The sequence below is a fragment of the Stenella coeruleoalba genome, assembly GCF_951394435.1.
Source record: "Stenella coeruleoalba genome assembly, chromosome: 9".
NCBI lineage: Eukaryota > Metazoa > Chordata > Mammalia > Artiodactyla > Delphinidae > Stenella > Stenella coeruleoalba.
In genome coordinates, this window is record NC_137155.1 from 63202780 (window position 1) to 63227169 (window position 24390).

Consider the following 24390-nt stretch of genomic DNA (forward strand, 5'->3'; position numbering starts at 1 on the left):
ATATGTATATGTATAACTGATACACTTTGTTATAAAGAAGAAACTAACACACCATTGTAAAGCAATTATACTCCAATAAAGATGTAAAAAAAATAATAATACCATTTTGGGTGTCACAAATTAGCAAAAAATATTTTTAATAAGGCTAACCAATGCTAATGAGTGTTGTGAGATGAGCATTATCATACACTGATTTTTGGTGGTGCATACAATCCTTTTGCAGAGGTAATCTGAGGCGAACTGCATTGAAGGCTTTAAAGGTCTCAATATTCTCTTATTGAAATTTAACTTTGTGGAATATACCCTAAAGAAACAATTTGAAAATTAAAAAACTTAATGTACTAACATATTCATGGCAGTGTTCTATATATACATCCATGTAGTAGCAAAAATGGAAACAGCTAAACAATGGCTAAGATACAGGTATCTACGCATATATTTATATACAAAATAGGATGTTACGTAGCCATTAAAAACAGTCTGTATGTAACACTTCCACGTTTACTACATGAAGAACAAAACATAAAACTGTTTATGTTAAAAGAGGAAAAGAAGGAAAAAAATTATGCCTAAACATTGGAAGAAAACAAAGAAACATTAAATGCCTGGTGAATATTTTCCCCTTCTTTTAAATTTCCTGATTTTTTCAAAACTAATTTTCCATAATGAGTTTGTATTGCTTGTATAATAGAAACATATAAAATATAAGCATAGTTTTATTATTAAAATTAAAATGAAAACTACTCAATGATTTTTGATATAGTGTCTATTAGCAGCAAAAGAGTACAACACACATATTATTCATTGAAGCTGTACACCAGCTTCTGACAACTCGATGACGGAGGGAATTGCTGAGCTTGTGCACAACTCACTTCTACCATGATTTCAAATAAACGTGCAAACATATGACGACAGGAAACTAAGGAAAATGCTTCCTTGCACTGAGGAAAAATCTACTCATCACTCAACCCACAGCATTTGTGCATAGTTTTTCAGATTTCAAAAGAATAAACAATAAAATGTATGCAGGTAAGAATCTAATAGCATAATTTATATAAGAGTAAGCAGTAGTGCGGTATGCTTATTTTTTTAAATTAATTTATTTTTGGCTGCATTGGGTCTTTGTTGCTGCGCACAGGCTTTCTCTAGTTGTGGTGAGCGGGGGCTATTCTCTTGGTTGTGGAGCACAGGCTCTAGGGGTGCGGGCTTCAGTAGTTGTGGCACGCGGGGGCTCAGTGGTTGTGGTACATGGGCTTATTTGCTCCACAGCATGTGGGATCTTCCCGGACCAGGGCTTGAACCCGTGTCCCCTGCATTGGCAGGCGGATTCTTAACCACTGCGCCACCAAGGAAGCCCCACAGAATTGTTTTAAAATGGCCAAAAAAGATCACTGCCAATGTAAACATGGTCAATACATCCAGGAAACTATGATTTCTACCTTCATATCAGAATGATTTCGATTTTAAAATGTGTGTTTAGTAAAGAATGAGGAAAGATAGAAAACACACAAAAGAATCTTCAAGGGCTTTTTTAATTTAAAACATATATAGCACATGAAAATAACAAATTCATATTAATACATTATATTTATATAAAACTTGTTTCAGTTAATACAGCTCATCCATTTTTGTTGTTAAATTCTACCAACTTCTTTAAAATGTTGCCTATGAAAATACCATCCAAAATGTGTCACTTTAATTTCATGAATGTTAGGTGTTATAGCTCTTTGCCTTCTTTGCCCCACACTTACACCAAAATGAATTATTTGAAAATACTAAAGTAAAGCTTTCTTAGTGGCTTAGTGGCTTTGTATTTGTATTAAAATATTTTACAACTATAAAAAGTTTAAAATAATTATATTGGTTTCCCTATATATAAATCCACATAAATATATTTGTATTGCATATTTTATTAGCTAATACAGTTTTTAAAAATATTCTACCAACTTCTTTAAAATATTTCCTATGAAAACATCATCCAAAATCTGTTTTAATTTTTATGAATGTTAGGTGTTGTATCTCCTTTCTCTCTTTGCCCCATACTTATGCCAAAACAAATTATCTGAAATGCAAATATAAATAAAATTTGGTATGCTTTCTTAGCTGTTTTGTATCTTGTATTAAGATATTTTACAAGTATAAAAGTTAAGAATTTTATTGGTTTTCCTGTATATATTATATATATGTAATCTTCTACCTACTGTAAGTGAACTAATCTACAGAATTTAGTCATTTTGTTATCTCAAATGTAGAGGTCCAAAAAATCAGGGGATTACAAAAATTTCAAGGTGATTAAAGCAGATGCACATTAAAATACTACAGCTATGGCATATTTAACATCCATCAATCAAAGAAAGAGAGTGTTTATCTTTCCATTTGGCAACAATATCTTCAAGATAACTATTTACCACTTTTCAAAGCACTACTATCAGGTAGGTTTTATACTGGGAGAGAGGATCTACAAAACATAACTGTCCTCATCCAAAACCAAAAATAGATAAAGGACTTTAAAATACATTAATTATGAAAGATGATGACCAGAAAAAATGACTATGTCCAATGAGCTTACAGGGCTTCAAGATGAGAATGCCTTTGCTTCATTCAAGATCTAGAATCTTCAAATTTCATTTGATAAATTTAACTGGATTTTCATTTCTGATTATGTTTAACCCCTACATTTGGCTGTGTACTGTAACAACTTTTATCTTACTTGGATAGTAAAAGAAAAACCACTGAATTCTAAAGACAGATTAATAATCTGTTGAACTCAAATTGAGAACTAATCAGTGAAAAATACTTATCTGGCTTGGTAAATAAATTTAAAGAGATTGAAAACATTACAAAATAAGCTGTTTTTTAAAATATCTAACCTGAAATGATAAAAAAGATTTTAAAAGCTATTAAAGATCTTTCCTGAGGGCTACTAAAAGCAAAAACAACCTTAATAAACACATGGTTACAAATTTCCTCACAGAGGTAAAGAGGTTGTGATCAGTATCAGGATCTTAAGGAAGTGTCATTTCAGAGACTGCATTAATCTCTTCTAAGTGGTTTAAAGAGTCTGAGCTGGTACATCCTGGAACTAAGGAAAATCCGAAGCAATTCACCTAGTGGGATACCAAAAGGACTTACATATCCTTGATTTATTCAATTTCATTGTTGTTTTACATATATTTTTCTTCTTTAAAACTTTAAGATGATTTACTCATTTATATGACAAGCTTAATAAGGCTGACATTCAATGGAAAACAATGAAATAATTTACCTTTTAGCAATTAGAAAAATTTAAATCATTTTTATTATCTTCTTTTTAAGGGTCCCTTATTAAAGCTTGTGAATTTTATTAATGTAAATAAACTAAAGTGATTGTTTTTTATGCACCTCTTTGCACCACAGTGTAAAGGGTAGTCTCGTTAGCAGTTAACCTTTAACACTCTGTACATACTATTCTGAAACACTGTGGTGAAGTACGGCCTCTCATCCTTGAGCAAGACGCTACATAAGGGAGGGTTAGCTGAGTTGGAAGGGTCTTCCACATCCCAAATTTCAAGCATACTGCAACCAGGCCTGAAAAAAACAGGCACATATATCTGTATTAAAAATGCATTCATATCTAGAAGAAATATAATTATAAAATATCTCCTAGATTTTTAAAGACTAATTTAATAAATTAAAGATTTAAAAGCATCATTTCAAAAAACGTAAGTTTAAAATTTAGAGATAATAAAATGAAGGTACGCTGCATTTTCGTGTTCCACTTAGTGAAATAACTAATATATTATTGAATCAAATAATAAGGGCTCAATGCACATTCAGAAATATATATTTAAAAATCTACTTTCAAAGTAAAATATAAATGAATATTCTAACTGGTATTGCCATCCAAACATAAGGCCCATTTATAGCAGAATGAGACAAATTAAAGGAAAGTTAATCTAATTCCTGATGAAATTCATATTTCATATTTTTGAGCTTAAATTGACTTGGATTAGCATGAAAACATATATAGTCCAAAGCAGGGAAAAGAAGCTCTTCTGCCAACTTTATTCTCCTCAACTCTTTCCCTTCTGAATGGATTGAATGAAATAATACTTCTCACTAGGCAACAACCTGGCATGAGAGTCATTAAAGGGAAGAAGTCAGGCAAAACTGGTTTCTCGTTTTTTAACAGCTATATTGAGGTATAATTTATGTACGATAAAATTCACCCATTTTACGTGTAAAGTTTGATAAGTATGGGCAAATGTGTATAGGTGTGTGAGCACCATCATAATCATAGCACAGGGAATTTCCATCACCCCAACAAGTTCCCTTGTAGCAGCCTTTTAGAGTCAGTCCTCTCCCCCAAATATAAACCTAGGCAAGCACTGCACCCTTCTGCACTATAGTATTGCCTTTTTTAGAATATGCTAGATAATGCATATCTAGCATATATTACATACATGGTTACTCACATGGTAACATTGCTATCCTTTCTCCTTCAACCTTTCCTTCATGTATCTGTATTTACAATGCATCTCTTACAGAAGGACATAGTTGGGTTTTGCTTTTGTATTCAGTCTGTCAATCTCCGACATTTGATTGGAGTGTTTAGTCCCCATTCACATTTGCAAGTACTGATATGGTTTGATTTAGGGTTACCACTTTCCTGTTTTTCTTCTGTTTGTTTCGTATCTTTTTTGATCATCTGTTTCTTTCTTGATTTCTTTTATGTAAAGCAAAAAGGTTTTATTATACCATTCAATTCATCTACTGGCTTATTTGAGTTTTTTTGTTTTGTTTTTTGCTTTTGCATTTTTCAAGTGGTTTGCTCTAGGGATTACAACAGACATCTTCAATGTATCACAATTTACTTTACATTAAAATTGGATTATTTCCAAGGAGGTGTGCCAAGAAGGTGGAGTAGGAAGGCCCTGAGCTCACCCCCTCCCATGGGCACACTAAAATTACAACTATTTACAGAGTAACTATTGATGAGAAAGACCAGAATCTAGCAGAAAAGATCTTATACAACTAAAGATATAAAGAAAGAACCACAATGAGACAGGTAAGCGGGGCAGAGGTGTGGTAATAGTCAAGACTCATCATATACCCAGGTGGGTGACCCATAGATGGGAGGATAATTACAATTGCAGAGGTTCTCCCCAAAGAGTGAAGGATCAGAGCCCCACTTTGGGCTTGGGGTCCTATATCAGGAAGATGAGCCTCCAGGATATTCAGCTTTGAAGGCAAGCAGGGTTTACTTTTGGGAAAGACAGAGGGCTGTGGGAAAGAGAATCCACTCTTAAAGGGTGTACACAAAATCTCATACACTACAGGACCCAGGGTAAAAGCAGTAATCTGAAAGGAGCCTGGGTCAGACCTTCCTGCTGATCTTGGAAAGTCACCCAGAGAGGCAGGAGGCAACTGGAGCTCACCCTGGGGACGTAGATGCTGGTAGCAGCTATTCTGGGGAGCTTGTTCTACCACGTGGACACTGGTGCTGGTAAGTGCCATCGTGGAATTCTTCCTCTAGCTTATCAGCATGGGACCTGTCCCGACCCACCATCCTGTGAGTACCAGTACTGAGAAGACTCAGATCAAGCAGCTAGCCTGACACAGCCCCATCCACCAGCAGGCCAACATCAGCTTTGCTACACCCTGGAACCTATAGCCAGGTGCCTCATGATCTGGCTCCACCCACCACTGGCCAGTAGCCTCCACACAAGGTAGGGCCTGGCAACGAACAGGACTGGGGGCCAGCCACATCTACCTGACCATCCATAGTTCTCAGCCTGCCACAACAGAAGGGCCTGCGCAGCTGACACAGGGGGCAACCCTAGAGCATATAGCTCTGGTGACCAGAGGGGAGTGCACTTCTGGAACCCACAGGATGTCTCCTACAGAAGGTCACTTCACCAAGATTGGGAAGTGTAACCAAACTACCAAATACATAGAAATAATAATGGCAAATTAGGCAAAATGAGATGACAGAGAAATATGTTCCAAAGGAAAAAGATAAAAACCCTGGAAGAAGAATTAAGTGCAGTAGAGATAAGTAATTTCAAATAAAAAGTTCATGGTAATGATCACAAAGATGCTCGAAGAACTTGGGAGAAAAATGGATGAACACAGTGAGAAGTTTAACAACGAGATAGGAAATATAAAGAACCACCAAACAGCTGAATAATACAATAAGTGAAATAAAAAAAAACATACTACAAGGAATCAACAGTAGATTAGATGATACAGAGGAATGGATCAGTGAACTGGAAGACAGAGCTGTGGATGTCACTGATGCTGAACAGAAAAAAAGAAAAAAAAATTACTGAGGACAGTTTAAGAGACCTCTGAGACAACATCAAGCATACTAACATTCTCATTTGAGGGGTCCCAGAAGGAGGAGAGAGAGAAAAAGGGGCAGAGAACATATGTGAAGACACAATAGCTGAAAATTTCCCTAACCTGTGAAAGGAAACAGACTTCCAGGTACACAGAGAGTCCCAAACAGGATTAACCTGAAAGGTCCACACCAAGACACATTGTAATTAGAATGACAAAAATTAAACATAAAGAGAGATTCTTAAAAGCAGCAAGGGAAAAGCAACAAGTTACCTACAGGTTTTGAGCTATTATGAATAAAACTGCTCTGACACTCTTTCTAGAGAGATGGGGTTTTTTTGTTTGTTTGTTTGTTTGTTTTGCGGTACGCGGGCCTCTCACTGTTGTGGCCTCTCCCGTTGCGAAGCACAGACTCCGGACGCACAGGCTCAGCGGCCATGGCTCACGGGCCCAGCCGCTCCGTGGCATGTGGGATCTTCCCGGACCGGGGCACGAACCCGTGTCCCCTGCATCAGCAGGCGGACTCTCAACCACTGCGCCACCAGGGAAGCCCTAGAGAGATGTTTTAATTTCTCTTATTTAAATTCTTTGGAATGGAACTGCTGAGTAATAAGGTAGATGTGTGCTTAAAATTTTTTAAGATTCCTCCAAATAGTTCTCCAAAGTGGTTGTATCATGTTCACTCCCCTTAGCAATGTCAGAGATTTACAATTATTCTGTATCCTCTCCAATGTATGGTATTTTAGTTTTAAAAATTGTATTTATCGGTCAGTCACACATTTTCTTTGGTGAATTACGTCTTTCCAAGTCTTTTGCCCATTTTCAATTGTACGGTCATTTTATTATTAATTTATAGAATTTCTTTATATGAACTATATTTATAAATCCTTTATCAGATATATGCTATCAAATATTTTCTTCTAGTCTGTGGCTTGCCTTATCATTTTCCTAATGTCTTTTTGGTGAAAATTTTTCAATTTTGATATATACAATTTATTGATTTTTTAAATCGTTAGTACTCTGTGTTCTAAGAAATCTTTACAATTTTAGCTCTTACATTTAGTTCTATAATCCACATAAAGTTAATTTTTGTATATGGTGTAGTATGGGTCATGGTTTAATTTTTTTCTGTACATTATATCCAGTTAGATCAGCAATATTGTTAAAAGACCCCTTTTTCCATTCAAGTAAAAAATAGTGTTTTAAAATTTTCTTTGTGTTTTTTTTCCTTTGACCCATAAATTACCCATAAGTTTACTGCCTAATTTCCAAATATGCATGGATTTACTAGGTATCTGTTTATTATTGTTTTCTATTTTAATTCTGTATGATTTAAAACCTTTTAAACATATTGAAACCATTTTACAGCCCAGCATATGTTATCTCTTGGTGAACATTCCACATGCCCTTTAAAAGAATGTGTATTCCACAGCTGTTTCCTGTAGTGTTCAATAAATGTCAGTTGGGTCAGGTTATTTGATACTGTTTGTTGTTCATCTCTTTTATATGCTTACTGACTTTTTATCTACTTTTCCTAGTAGGGAAAAAAAATGTTAACTTTTCCAACTATAATTAAAGCCTTGCTTATTTTTTCTTTTAGTTCTACACATTTTTATTTTTTGTGCTTTGAAGCTCTGTTTAGAGGTATGCATATTTAAAACTGTTAGATATTTTTGATGAATTAATCCTTTTGTCATCATAAAATGTCCATCTTTATTTGTGACAATATGCCCTGTTTTGAAGTATGTTTTGTCTTAAGCTTTAAATTAATATGATACGCATATACATTATGATATTTCTGTTTCTTCTTTTGCAAGATGCCGTTTCTTCCTATACATATTTATTAGATCTTAAAATTAGATACAAAAATTAGCTACTAAAATTTACGAACTTAGCTCTTCAAAATCTGTTATAGCCAATTCTTAATTATCCATAGGAGAAATGAAAATTCTTAATGCTAAAATTAATATAACTAAGGACTTCTTAAATCAAGGAGACTAAACAAAGGTCTCAAGATATCCATTACACATCTTAGAATTTTATGTATTATTAGAGATTCAAAATTTAGAAATGAAAAAATGTTAATTAGAAACGTTTTCTTATTATGTCCTTTTGAGTTACGTGAAACTTTTCTTATGAGTCTTATAAATCCAATGTAAATCAGCTGTAGTAGCAGAATGCTAATATCTCACTTGGTTGTAAATTCAAATCTGTATTTCAGACATCTAATAAAAGTTATCAAAAAAATTTGAAGATTATGGAAAAAAGCTACATTTAAGATGTTAAATTAAAATGAAAAAATTAGGATAGCAAAATATACTATACTTTTAAAAAATTACATTATGCTTAAACAATAGTATAATTTTAATTTCCTACATGAAATAATTTTAAATAAAATACCAGGGCAACAATTTAATGGAATTAATTTAAAATAAAAATTTTTAAAGAATCAGGACTGCTGTAATAAAGTAAAACATTTGTTGTTTTAAAATATACCATATCATATACCACAGGACTCATACTCACTTAGTTCTTACAACACACCACGCCTCTTCTAAAATGTAGTAATTCACATGTAACTCCGCCAACTTATCTCTCACTTCTTTTGCAGATTTTCGACTATATGCAGAATAAACTATTTTTGTCCGAGCTCTTTAAATTCAAACAAGTTAAAAAATTTTTAAATAAATGATAATAGATTTGTTACCAAATTAAAACCTCAATGCTTACTGGATGGAGCATTGATTATATATGACCCCAAATAGCATGAATTATTTTGGGAATAGCAATTGCCACATATCTATTTATATTTTGCATGTGCTTAAACTTACAGCAATTTGATTTTTGCAGGTACTGCTTATTAGTGTATAATCCAGTTTAGAGTCTAGAGGTAGGTAGCAGTATAATAGTTCAGAATATAAAATTTGCTTTGCATAATTCATAAAATAATTAATCTGGAACAAATTCAGATAGAGGCTAAATATAGTGAAAATATAGATTTCAGTAGATAATTTCATTCATAGAAACTCTGAAAAGCATATGAGTTGAAGCTGAATGTAGCAAATAGAACAATTAGACAGTGGGCATCTAGGGTAGTAGTCATGTAGAGAAAGCAACTTAACAGAAGCTTGAGAGACAGGGATGCTTACCAAAATATGGTACAACAGATGGTTTAGCCCTAAATGGGTTTTTTTATAAAATCCTGAACAAATTATCAATTATGCATTAGACTTTTCTTAGGATTTCAAGCATACAGAATGCCCAATCTCCACAACCAAACATAAAACTTTAAATAATTTAAAATATTACCTCTAACAATAAGCCAAAAATACATTAAAAGGAAATGATTACCCAATTACTAGAATGATTAAAATAATTTTTAAAAGTCAGTCATTTAAGGAAAACAAAACTTTCAGACCTCAGTGGAAGCTAGAGTTCCCATAATCAGCTAGGAAAAGAGCACCCCAAAGTTTCATAAAAGCATTTAATATAGCAAATTTCATGTACCTTTTCTATCTGTTAAAAAAGGCTAATCATTGGCCACAAGTAAGATGAAGAATGGTTTCTTAAACTAGGCAGAGGGGCTGTGGAATCTAGAACAGGGGTTGGCAAACTATGGCCATGAGCCAAATCTATCCCCACTCTTATTACTATTACTTAGGAGTTTCACTGGAACACACACCCACATAAACACACAGAGGCTAGTCATAAATGTGACATATTTTTCACTTTGAGAAAAACTGGGTGTTGCTTCTTTCAGTTTTCAGAGGTTTATTAAGGTTACTTTAAGTCAACAGGTACGTATTGTAAGTTCTGAATGGTTATTATTCTTTAACTTCTAGCACAAATATGAGGATAAGAGTGGTTGTGTGTGTGTGTGTGCATGTGTATATAAAAATTTCCCTATTCCTATGAGTCAGGAGAAGTCGTTAGTGTGTCTGGTTGAAGTATTCTATCAGTTGCCCACCTCAAGCCTGCATCCTCATAATGTGGGTGATTCACAATGGGGTGAAGAGTGGAGAGCTTGACACTTGCCATTGTAGGCATGGCACCAGCAAAAACAGCATCTGGAAAACAAGATTATATTCCTTAACAACATGTTTTAAAGAAAACCAAAAGTTACCTATCTGTAATATTTGAGCCCAGATTAAGAAAGATGAAGTACATTTAAATAATAATCATTGGCAGCATTCTTTTTCTTCGCTTAATATTTACTGATGGTCTACACAATAGCCAACTTTCATTAAATGTTATCTTGGTGCCAGGAACTGCTAAATACTTTTACTAGGATTATAGAATTTAATTTGCACAGCTTTGAGGTGGGTTCTATGTATTCTTATTTTGTACATCAGGAAGCTGAGACACAGCAAAGTTAATTAAGTGACTTGCCCAAGACTGCACAGCTAGAAAGTATCAGGGCCTACCCTCTTAGCCACTTCACTACAGCATACTACCATGTTCAAGCGCTATACTAAGAGACAGCACTACAAAGACACACAGGACTGGAAAGAATTGTAAAATTTGATATCTTGTTCCAATAGTTTAAAGTTCTAGGAACTGGGAGACTATTATAAAGGGCAAGTCTTATGGTACATGTTTTAAAGTGACTTTTGTGGGTTGTGAACTGTAATCTTGAGAACTTTCCAGATGAAAGCATTGTTTTCTTCCCTCAGATCACCTTTAAATATTCATAAATAAGTTTTCTTAGTTTCTGTTTGACTTTATAAATGTATACATTTCATCAAACCATTTCATTACTTGTTAGTAGTACTTTCTGAAGTAATAGCTTGTATAAATGTATTGCCTTTTGGTTATAACTAGTCTTACACCAAAATCTACTGTCTGGCTTCAGTTTTAGTTCTGTCTCTTGGGAGACAAAAAGACCAAACGCTTACTTCCTGGCACTCGTGTACAATAAATGATTACATGATTAGCAAGGTTATCGTCATTTTTAATCAGCACAGTAAAATCACTAATAAGAACAAGGCATATTATTCAGATCTACTGTAAATAATTGAATGTTTACTTTCAAATGTAATTAAGCATTCTAAATGTAACTTTGGAGACTTCCCTGGTGGTGCAGTGGTTAGAAGTCTGCCTGCCAATGCGGGGGACCATGGGTTCGAGCCCTGGTCCGGGAAGATCCCACATGCCACAGAGTAACTAAGCCCGTGCGCCACGACTGCTGAGCCTGCGCTCTAGAGCCTGTGAGCCACAGCTGCTGAAGCCCACGTGCCTAGAGCCCATGCTCCGCAACAACAGAAGCCACTGCAATGAGAAGCCCGCGCGCTGCAACGAAGAGTAGCCCCTGCTCACTGCAACTAGAAAAAGCCCACGTGCAGCAACAAAGACCCAATGCAGCCAAAAATAAATAAATAAATGGATACATTTATTTAAAAATAAATAAGTAAATAAATATAACTTTGCATGAATATCTCTTTATATGCCTTAAATTAGAAAATACATAAATAAATTGAAGTAGATGTGTATTTATTATTGTAAGATTCAATAATTAATGATGAAAAGCTCTTAGGCTAGAGCAGTGGTTCTCAACCAGAAGTGATTTTGTTTCCTAGAGACACTGACAACTTCTGGAGATATATCTGGTTAGCACACTGTGGGGGGAGAGGGGCTACTGACATCTACGGGTAGAAGGAAGGAATGCTGCTCAATATGCTGCCAATGCACAGGGTAGCCCCAAATATCAACAGTGCCAAGCTTGAGAAACTCTGGGCTAGAAGGACCCAAAGCTCAGGGCCAGGGTCATCCAGAAGAAACTAGGTAAGCCTGTCCAGCAAGAACTGGAACCACTGAGAAGCAACCATCTATGAAACAGAGAGAAGGGGAGAGAGAATACTCCCCAAATGCTTCTTTCCTCTTGGGGGCAAAGTAAACATGAGTGTGACAGGGAAACAATAGGATCTTTTCTATAATATATTTAAATCTCCACTTAGCTTACCGCATGTATTAGAAAAAAATTATCCCTTTGACTTGACAGAGCCTCACTAATACATACATGACTTGGTAAGTGGACCACAGGCTGGATATCAGTTCCCACTTGTCCTCCCAACTGAGCACCTTTGTGCTGTGTACAAATTATACAACCTTACAGGGTAGACCTGAATGTAAGCTCTAGTTCCACCTTTACTATAGAATTTAATAACCCATGTGGTAACCATGACAGGACTCATAATACAGCGATGAGAAAGATTGGTAAGATCAAAGAAGAGGCAAAAATGAGGTAGGAGTTTGTGAGAGTTATCTCAGAAGGGTAAGTTGCCAAACATAGGCTCTCTCTGCCAAGAACCCAAGACAAACACTGGAACAAAGAAAGACACAAGCAAACATGGAAAGAGCAGGTATCTTTTAAAGCTTTGGAAAAACAGCTGTAAGTGGGGAGGGGCAAGGGAGAGTAAAGGGACTAGCTATCTTGTACTACTGTACTACAGGGAAAAAGTCAGTAAAGTGTTAATTCAAAAATTCTGATTAAACTAACCTGGAAGCTCTAAGTGATGAGGCACTGTCACCTACACCCTTTGAAAGCCATAGGCCAAATATCTGAGTTGAAGTTCATAAGAGTTTACCTTAATGATAGCTAGTTAGTAAAATGATGACTACCAAATAAGAGATAAGAAGAAACTGGCTCAAGGAGTCACAGGATAAATTTAAATAAACCATAGTGAAGAACTTGTGCCAGAAAAAAATTATGAAACGTCAAAAATTGTCTAGGACAAGACTATAGGTTACTTACAGAAAATAATGTACAATATATTTATCCTCTGGAAAGGTATTTAAAAGTGAAATAAATATCAATCTGCTTGAGGTGGTTTTGGACAAAGATAGCAAGAAAAGAAGATAAGCTAAAAGAATATTTTAAAGTATTTAAAAATAGCATGTATACTCATCTTTTTGAGATGAATTAGTGAAGAAAACAGAATATCCAAGATTTTAACTCTTCTCCATGTGACTGGTTTTACAGACATGGAGCAGAGAGTAGGCACTGAATGGAAGTGAAGGGAGGGGTATTGTTAACCTCCCCAGTCAAAACTATCTTCTCCAGTGGCCTGTCACAAGGTGTGAAAGTTGTCATTAAAGGTTTTTTTTTTTTTCTTTGAGGTGTCACTGTTATGGTTAAAATACAATAATCTCAGAGTTATAGCACATAACTTGTGGACAATCAATAACTCTTAAAGTCAGTTAAAATTCTTTTCGACAGGTACCTAGGAGGGGTTTAAAGATGACACAAAACCACCTTTTAAAAAGGTTTGATTTGGTGAACACTGCAATTACCATGCTCAAAATCTGTGAAGGTATGAATGCATATGTATTTTAAATTTTTATATATATACACACATACACATATATATGAAATGATAACTGTACAATATATGCAAATGTATAATGACATATAATAATAATGTGTGTGCGTGAGTGTGTGCTAGCTATACGTATAACCAAACAGCTACATACCCGGTCTGGTATTGTGTTTGATCCACTGTATCAGTTCTTCCTGGGGCAAATTATTAAATTCTCCTATTATGTTCCATTGATTATGGAGGTTTGTACAACCTTGTATTGACATCACTGTTAGAATGCCAAAGATAACATTCTCAAAACGAACTCTCCGAAAAAGCCAGCCAAAGAGCTGAAATGAAAGAAACCAATTATTTATAATTCTTATATGAAGGAGGCTATTGGGTCAATAATAAATTACCACCTTTCTACCTAAACCAAGGTGGATTACCATTTGATACTAACAATATACAGAATATAATAATCATCACCTATTGTTTAAAAACAGCAAATATTTTGGAATTGGAGTCCAGTTAAAAATGGAGCTTTCTCGGCTTCCCCGGTGGCACAGCGGTTGGGAGTCCGCCTGCCAATGCAGGGGACACGGGTTCGTGCCCCAGTCCGGGAAGATCCCACATGCCACAGAGCGGCTGGGCCCGTGAGCCATGGCCGCTGAGCCTGCGCGTCCGGAGCCTCTGCTCTGCAACAGGAGAGGCCACAACAGTGAGAGGCCCGCGTACCGCAAAAAAAAAAAAAAAAAGAGCTTTCTTTCCTCTTAAAAGAAATAAAGAAGGAATACCTGATCCTTCTGGTACTGATTTACTACCAGGAATTAAGATTAGCAAATCACAATTCTGAAACATCCTGGAACTAAATCCATAACATCTGGCTGCCTTTTATGGACATCTTGAATAACTAGGGAAACCTCATTAGTACTGACAAGTATATTCCTCTCAGGAATATAAGCATTATGATATTCTAAGGCAAGACACTTACAATCAAAACTAAATAAGGTGTCTCTAGAAGTAACTTGGTCCCAAAATTCTAGCTACTTTGTCTAGCTCTTTTGCATACAGTAACGGAACCCCAGAATTGACAATTTTCCCCCACGAATTATCCAAGCCCAACAAGACAACACTAGAGCAATTACGCTGCATCTTCTCTAGTATTACAAGAGCACTTGAGGATAGTTTTGACGGGCCAAGAATCTCTTACACTGACCTGAACTTCAAAAAACTATATTTGTGGAGAGGATACTAATAGAGGGGAAAGTCATAGAATTATCAGCTAAAATCTAGGAATAATTTTCAAAGCTACCTGAATTTACTTTTCTTACTCTATAATGAATCATGAACTAACATTTTACATCATTTAAGATAAAAACACCTAGTGTTTTTATGTTTTGGATTACTCAGCAAAGCCATGGTAACTACACCGTAGTTGCTGTAGTGTTATAGTGTAGTTATACAAGAATGAATACCTTACCCGCCGAGAGCATATCAAGGAAGCCATAACACACATGTGAGGTGTCAAAAAGAGCTTCAGCCTCATAATTAAAATGGCAAGGGAAGCAAATGCAAACAACTGCAATATGTGAAAAATTAGCTATAAAAACACAAAACAAAATTACATTTTCACTTTATATGTTTTTAAATTAATATATGTAAAATAAAGTACATTAAAACTATTATTCACTAGGACAAGGATCTTTTAAGTTATTAATAAGTCTACTAATATTTATTCATTCATTCAACAAAGATTTATCAAATGCCTGCTATATGCCAGGTGCTGTTCTGGATGCTTTGGATATAGTAGTGAACAAAACAACACTGAGCAATTCCTGTCCTATGAGGCTCACATTTTAGTACATTTACTAAGGAGAGACAAAATAAATAGACATAGCAAATAACAAAATCTATCATACAGTCTATCAGAAAGTGGTAAGTGCAATGGAAAGGGAAGCAGAGCCAGGAAAGGAGACTGAAGTGCAGGGTGTGGTGTGAGACCACAGGCAGGAGAAGTTGCAAGTGTAATTAGGATCATCAGAGTGGGCCTCTTCAAAGAGGTGGCATTTGAGCAAGGACTTACACCAGGTGAGAAAGGGAGTCACAGAGACATAAAAATATGGGATGCTTCACAAATTTGTGTCATTTAGTCAGCAACAAAAATCATAACACAAACTAGATTATTTTAGAAGTAGTGGAATTGTATAAATACTTGTACTAATTAGTAGGACACCCCATTTTAAGATGGGGTTCCTCTGAGCAAAGGTTTCAAACAAAACTTTTCTAACAGACATATTCATAAAATTTCAACAAACTCCTCACTAGAAAAATGGACAAAGAATTAATACAACCAAAAGTAAGCACAACTAAATATTCATGTTCTAATTCACTAATATTCAACCAAATTAAATAGTAAAGATAATATTTTCACCTATAAAATTGACAAATATTAAATTAATAGAGTGTTAGAGAGTATGCCATGAAACACACCGAAATAATTGGTATATTTCTGTAATTTAGTAATATTTATCAAGACCCTAGAAAAGAGCCAGCTCCTTTGACTAAAATTTTGGTTCTAGGAATTTAACTTAAGAGAATAATCAAAACACAAAAATGCTTCTACAAAGATGATCGCTGAAATGAATTTTTCACAGCAAAAACAGAAACAACCTAAGTGACCAATATAGAGGACTAAGTAAATTATTGCATTTTCACATGTATACAACCATTAAAAGATTACATACTGGAAGATTATTTAATGGCATGGAAAAGTTTTCAGAATATAAAACTCTATACTATAATAATATTAATTCTATGAAAACCATCTATGTGTGTATATACATGCACAGGGGGAAAAGGCTGTAAGAGAATATACCTAAAAAGTTAACAGAAATTATTTCTGAATGGTGATTTTTCTCATTTTTCAAATTTTAAAGACATGTGCTATTCTTATAATCAGAAATATATAATTTATATTTAAAACAGAATGGCAAAAACTGTACCTAAAGTTATCTTTTTTCCTTTTCTAAATGATATTTGAAATGGAAAATCTGTTAATTTTTTAAATAATTCTTGAACCCAGAGTTGGAATGTGGAACATTTATTTCAAAATCAATCCTTCATTTTTCTTTAGCCAAACTCACCTTTGGACAAAATTAGGAACATGTTTTGGAGAGAAGACAAGACATCAACACACTTCATCCTCAAATAGGTCCTTTTGTTTAGGACCGCTAAATCACAGATTGATAGGTTATGTGAGCCATCTACTTTAATCATCTATCCAAAACAGGGATCACTTCTATAAATCTATCAACTGAATATTCACTATTTCCTGAAAAGGAATATGCCATAGGAGTACCTATTACAAAGACGGATAGCTGTATATGTTAGAAAATCTTTTCTAAAACAGAACTAATGTTTTCCTGCAACTTCCACACCTCTGGAACTGCACAAAATTGGCCTAAACCCATTTGTGCATGACAGTTCTCGATTATCTAAATACTGTAATTATGACTTTGCATTATTCCCACCTTCAACCTTAGAAAGCTTTCTATCTTTAGAGTAAATATTCAGAAAAATTCAATTATTAGTTGTGTGTTGTCATAATTCTGGTTGCCCTGCTCTGAATGTGGTAGAGATTGTCCATCATCTTCTTAAAATGTGGCATCTAGAAACAGACCATAATAGATAACGGATAATCGATACAAATACACATCTGAATTCTCCCAGTATTCCTTCCTTTGGTTATTTTGAGCCACAGGATGACACTATCATTTCCTCCCCTAACTTCTGTTACTTCTACTTTAGCAACAATTTCTCACATGACCAAAATCAAATCCAAGGTAGTAATACTCCTTGACTTTCCTCTATCATCTAAAGGCTGAAGGAAGGACTGTTTTCATATGGAGACTTGAAAGATCCCCACCATTACCTTGTCTTCCCTGAATGATGCTTTTTGTGGCTGGATGACACAGAACAGCTATCCCAAATGGTATCACTTACGTTTGTTTTCTATTCTCACCCAAATGCTCCTAAGCATTCACTTACCCTCAGGCTACGACTTTCCATAAAGCTCTTTTGCCATAGTTATTTTATCTTCCATTCTGTAAGACAGCCTTCTTTTTAACTACCAAGTGGAGGACAGAAGGCTACAGTCAAAAAGTATAGTACAAAAATCACTATTGTATGTATGCCATTGTCAATCTGGTACCTCTTGCCATATAAAAATTACTAGGAAAATTCTCACAACATTTTTTAGAGGCTGGAAGGAAGGAAGAGAAGCTCAGGGAACTGTTTACTACTCATCTTTGGAATAAGTGAGCCCAACTGGGTAAAATGTGAGGTAGCAGCTACCGAGCAGAAAGAAAGCAAGGACTAACTAAAGCCAGTCCAAATAGCGAGTTGTTCCTGTCAAAAATACCTCACATGACAGTGTGAAGATATCTTGAGAACATGCTAAAGAGATGCCCTTCACTGGCACAGTTAACAGGGAGCAGAATATTAGATCTGAAATTTTGATCCAGAAGGCACACTAACTGTAAAAGTGGATATTTACACAATGCTTAACTTAGACTAGGCATTATTGTAAGGACCTTTCATGTAACTCATATAATCCCATAGCAACCATACGAAGATAAGTACTATTATGATTGTTGTTGTTTTTGTTGTTCCCCAAAAGATGTAAAATAACTTAGCCAATATCACATGCTGAGTAAGTGGAATAACAAAGATCTGAGTCCAGTCTAGCTTCTGAGTCATTGTCTTTAACTACTACCCTATACTTTCTCTCCAAACAATAAACTATTCAACAACATAGTTCTATTAGTCTGTGAATACAGAAGTGTACAGATTCCCAAAATATGTCACTCAATATCAGTTTCTCAAAAGAAGTAATTCTTCCCCCAAATTCCTTATCATTTCACTTCTTCAACTGAATAGCTCTATATAAGTTCAGATGCCTTCAGCTGTATGTCACAGAAAGCTCTTTGGCTGTAAGTAATAGAAAAACCTTGTTTATAATAGAAAACACAAACTAAACAGACTTCAAATATAAAGGATCTAATATAAACTAATCACATAATATAATAAACTAGGGATTAGAAAAAAGTGAAGGCTGATGCAGGACTTTCTGTCATGGACAAAATGAGATATGAGTGGGTCAAAAGAATATTCAGGAGTGAATACTCTGAATGTTCTCTCTCCCTAGCCAATCTTCTCACCAGTTCTTCATAGTATTAGGACATTCTGGGACTAAATATTTTTCCTAAATCTCTTTCCTTTCTTTTCTTCCCTGTGAATTACTAGGTACTCCTTCACTAATTTCTAAGCCCATAACATAGAAAAGTTGGCTAAAAGAAACAAATCTGATGTAATAAATAAAACACAAATACATTAAATTATGAGGAAAAATCACAACAGTATCCATTAATCTAACAAACTTTAATAATCAATATCATACCAGTAGGGGTTAATTTAGTGAGTTGAGGTTTGCAGACTATCCCTGATTCAGAGGGTTAGCACAAAGCGAGGAATTTAGAACTTACCCCCAGTGAAAAAATTATCCTAAGGGATCCTCACCTAATTTTGAAACAAGCTGGAATGTACAATCTTTTGCTATCATATCACATTCAGAGTGAATCAGGGTTTGTGCCTCTCACACCCTATCATCCCTAAGGTGAAAACAGTCCCATCCCAAACCAAACAGATATTTATCAAGTGTGAGTCACAAGTGGAAGTGGGATTAGGAGCCACTTCATTGCTACTGCCCAGAAATCTATCATCTCCTTCCATAAGACCTACTATTTTTAGAAATTTAAATCTCTAATCTGCCTATACATCAGGAGTTTAGCATACCCTCTTTAGTTTGAAAAAATTAAGAGATTTGCTATCACTGTCCTTTTTTCGGTCAGCTTGACTTCTTACTGCCTTTTAAAAAACCATCTTCTTTACTGCCAACAGACTTAAAGATCTGACCATACCATCTCCAACTTAACAACAAAGTCCAGAATGAAGTCCAGCTGCTTTGCATACAAAGGCATCATACTCTGAACGCTGCTTTCTTTTCCCATCTTCTTGTCTTTTTTATGCATCAGCAACACTGATTTGCCTGTAGCTCTGGATAAATTTACTACCTTCTGTCTTCTTTGCACATGTGCATCCTTTGACTTTGGTAAACTCTTCCTCTATAGTCATCTGAAAAGCCTTTCCCTAACTACCCCATCCCTTCCAAACACAGATTTAATCACTTCTTCTTCTGTACTACTTTTGTATCTTCCTTTGTCATTGCACATATAATTATGTGGTCACATTTTTTTCCCTCTACTATACCTTAAATTCCATAAAAGCAGAAACCTGGTGTATAGTAGGCACATAATAAAGACTGAACTGGTAAGTATGCAGAATTAATAGAAAAAAGAAAAATGGGCAAAACAAGGACAAATGGAGAAATGAAAGAAAATGAGAAGGTAGCAAACTATATGAGAAAGAGAGGCAGAAACTTAAGGAATACTATATTTCTAAAAAGAGGTGGGTTTTAAATATTGTATGATAAAATATGAAGTACGAATGTGTACTAGTAAGTAAAGCTGGATAATGTGACATGCCTAATTTACATAAACGCAGTTCACATTAGGTGGTATCAGAGTGAATGGCCAACAGCATGGATTTTGCTGCTAAACTGCCTGGGTTCATAGTCCTTGGCTCTACAGAGCTAAGGCCACTTTAGCTTTGTGACCTTAGGCAAGTTATCAATACTTAACCTCTCTATGCCACAGTTTTTTTCATCTGTAAAATAAAAAAATAATAGTACTTACCGTCAATGGGTTGCTGTGAGAATGAAATTATCAAATAACTTCCCCCAAAATGCCCTGCACATAGGAAGCAGTAAGTGCTGACTACTCCTCTGAGAGCACTGGAAATGGATTGCTAGTGGTTAAATGCAAGATTTACTGCAAATTAGCTATGAGACTTTAGGTAAACTACTTAATTTCTCTAGGTCTCTAGTCCTTGGCAGAGATCCCTTTGCTCTCTTTCCTACACACACAGCAAAACTCCATTTCCCAGCCTCCCTGGCAGTCAGGTGTGGCCATGTGCCTGAGTTCTGGCTGTGAGAAGGAAGTGATGTGCATCTATCTTTTCCAGTCTTACAAAGCCTCCAGTGCACAATCTTCCATGTTCTTTCTCCTTTGCTGCCTTGTACACATCAAGCCTGAACACCACATATTGAAGATGGCAGAGCCATAGATGGAAGGAGTCTGGGTCCCTCAAATACTGCTTGTTGGAGAACTACCTGCTAATCAGGAACTCCGGTTTTAACCTTATGTGAGCAAAGAATTAAATTTCTACTGATTTAAGTCATTTTAATGTTAGTGTTTATCTCTGTAACATCTAATATCATTTAATTAACATAATTTTCTTATTTGCAAAGTGGGAATAATATTATTATGAGAATCAAAACAGTACAGTACATGGCACATAGTAACTATTTAAAAAATATTAGTTATCATCATAAGCTATTCCTATTAAGTTCAAATTCAGTTGCCCTCTCTTGTAAATTTGACCTGCCACTTAAGACTCAAAGTTCTATTATTTAGGAAATTGTATTTCTAGCCCATGATGATCTTTCTCTTGTATGTCACAAAATAATTTAGCACCATAAGAAAGGCTATGTTGTTTTGCTCTCCATTGAAAAATTAGACATTTCTGAGAGCAGGAACATCGCTATACCATCTGTTGTATCCTGTAACACGGCTAAGCTTGTAACTGGTTGACCATCAGGTCTGTGTGTGGCAAAAACCCACCAGTTACAGGGCCACGGGTACCTACCCTGATGGCTTGTAGCTGATTAGCTCAGCGGGTTAGAAATTAATGTTTGTTATTGTTGAATGAATGAAGGAAGGTAATTTAATTTAATTATACTCTGTGGTCATAAATCAGCCTTCTGGCTGTCAAGTCCTTACTACTGTTCAAAACTGAGAGCAGATTAAAAAGTGGGAAGGATGAGCAGAAATTTATTACCAGTGCTGAAGCACTTAAGCACTGATGTTGGTGTATCAACAGCAGTTATACCTTTGTGAATTATCCTTGAACTAAAATATAATACACAAATCTAGCAGAGATTAAAAAGAAAGTTTTACCTCACCACGTTCAAGGAGATGTTTTCTGGAATAAAACAAAAATATTCTCTATTTACTGACTGTCCATTATACTATGATTACATCAAAATGAACTTCCATTTATTTGTTCTTATATTTTAAATAAATAAATATATAAATAAATAAAGCTATCAGATAATATTACTAAAAATTATGGCAATTTAAAAGGCATGATTTATAGTCATTCTATTTAAAGTATATCAAAATGCTGTTCTTTGGTTAACATAAAATGGGTTTTACTGATTGCTGAAAACTGTATCTCTGGAGACATAAATGAATAAAAAGAATATCTATTAAATATTCAACCATATACAGAATATATAATGCTTTATATAAGCACTGCTGTGACTTTTGAGTTGTTTTTATTTTTCACAATTACTAACATGAACATCCTTGTACTTAAAACTCTGTGAGCATCTCTGAGTATTTCCTTAGGATAAATTTCTAGAATAAAAGTTACTAGGTAAAGCTTATAAATATTTTTAGTTCCACAAAAGTTGTTTAACAAATTTTCTAAATATTTATGTCTAAAAATTTACTAAATTTTTATGGCATACCTACTGTGTTCCAGGCACTGTGCAGTGAGCACAGTGTGAACAGAATAGATACTGTTCTTATCCTCATAGAGTTTATGTTAGATCCAGACAAGAGATACAAGACTACTTATTTTATTGCCCATTGTAAAGACTGAATATTTCAGTCTTTGCAGGATAAGAGGCCTTCTCATATGGATTTTTGGGTTGGAGAGAGAAGTAAGACAGTATAAACAAGAAAGTAAGAAGTATAAGGAAGTTCAGGGGCACTCACAGATCCAGAGATTTTTTAAGAAGAGTAGTGGAGGGAAGGCCTCTTAGAATAGTAGTGAAATCACCAAATTATTTTTCCAACCTTGCAAGTCCTTCCTGAGTTTATGCAGTCAAGGGTGGAGGTGGGGGTGAATGGATGGGTTCCCACATGTCCTGAAATCTGCCAGTCACAACAGACTCTTATAGTGAGCTACTGCATGAAGGGAGAGGCCTGGTAGGTAAGTATTATAATCACCAATGACCCCAACAATAAGTATGGATACAAATAAATCTAGTAACTAATTTAGAATATCAATATACAACCAAATCATGAGACACAAATAGGATGAAAGAAAAACATCAAGATAAATGAGCAAATGAACTGAACACTCGAGAAAGAGTTAATATAAGGAATAATAGTATTAAATGAAAATTCCAATTATTATCTTCACAGAAGTCTAAGAAGATTCTGCATCCATTCAATTAAAACAAGCTGCAGTAAAAAAGAGCTTTCAGAAATTATGAAAAAACATATTTGCCTAATTTAAAACCTTAGAAGAAGGTTGAATAGCAGAATTTACACAGCTGAAATTGGTCATTTTGAAGACCCAATCATAGAATTCTCTGAGAACATAAGAAAAAAAGAAATAAAAAATATGATAAAAGCAATAATATATGTTCAAAAAAGAGAGGCTAAAGCAAAAAAAAAAAAAAAAAAAAAAAGAGAATAACTACCCCCTGAGCTAAAGAAAGATTTGAGTGTTCAGATTAAAATGCCCATGAATAAACATATAAATAACAGGGTAGAAATCTTATTTAGGGAACAATGGCTGAAACCTTGCTAACTCTGGGGAGATATGGACATCCAAGTAGAGGAGGCTCATACGTGACCTTTCCCAAATTTACTAGATACATTATAATAAAACTGTCAAAATCAAAGACAAAAACTGAACTTTGAAAACGCAAATCATCTCATATAAGGAAACCCCTGTAAGGCTATCAGCAGATTTCTCAAAGGAAACCTTGGAGGCCAGGAGAGAGTGGGATATTCTAAGTGCTCAAATAAAAAATCTGCCACCTAAGAATACTTTACCTAGCAAAGCTGTCCTTCAGATGAAGGTGAGAAAGACTTTCCCAGACAAACAAAAGCTGAGGGAGTTCATCATCACTAGACCTGCCTTATAAGAAATGCTAAAGGGAGTCCTTCAAGCTGAAACGAAAGAACGCTAATTAGTAACATGAACACACATCAAAGCACAAAACTTGCTAGTAAAAGTAACTACACAAATTCAGAATACGCTAATACTGTAGTAGTGGTCTGTAAATCACCTAACTCTAGTATAAAGACAAAAGACCAAAGCATTAAAAAATAAATATAGCTACAGTAATTTATTAATGGATACACAATATAAGAAGATCCACATTGTGACATCAAAAGCATAAAATGGGGACAAGGGAAGTAAAAAGGCAGAATTTTTATATGCAATTGAAGTTAAGTTGTTATCAGCTTAAAATAGACTCAAAACTGTAAGATGTATTATGTAAGCCTCATGATAACCACAAAGTAAAAACCTATAGTAGACACACAGAAGATAGAGGAATCAAAGCATACCACTATGAAAAATCATGAAGTGATAAAGGAAGATAGCATGAGAGGAAGAAAGAAACTACAAAACAGAAAGAAAACAAGATGGCAAAAATAAGTCCTCATCTATCAATAATTACTTTAAGTATAAATTGATTAAATTCTCTAATCTAAAGATACAGAGTGGCTAAATGAATAAAAAAACAAGACCCAATTATAATGCCTCTAAGAGTCTTATTTTAGCTTTA

The 24390-nt window shown here is 34.9% G+C and overlaps 1 protein-coding gene across 1 annotated transcript in view; it reads right to left on the reverse strand.

Annotated features, from left to right (window-relative positions):
- Window positions 1-2168: 2168 nt before the first annotated feature.
- DPY19L2 (dpy-19 like 2) overlaps window positions 2169-24390 on the reverse strand; it is an 88587-nt gene continuing 66365 nt past the window's right edge. Inside the window, exons 17-22 of the mRNA XM_079932254.1 lie at window positions 21755-21779; window positions 15100-15219; window positions 13792-13966; window positions 10289-10388; window positions 8848-8973; window positions 2169-3567 (exon numbers count right to left, since the gene is read on the reverse strand). Coding sequence (XP_079788380.1) covers window positions 3414-3567; window positions 8848-8973; window positions 10289-10388; window positions 13792-13966; window positions 15100-15219; window positions 21755-21779 — 700 coding nt within the window. The 3' untranslated portion in view covers window positions 2169-3413. The remainder of the gene's footprint in view (window positions 3568-8847; window positions 8974-10288; window positions 10389-13791; window positions 13967-15099; window positions 15220-21754; window positions 21780-24390) is intronic.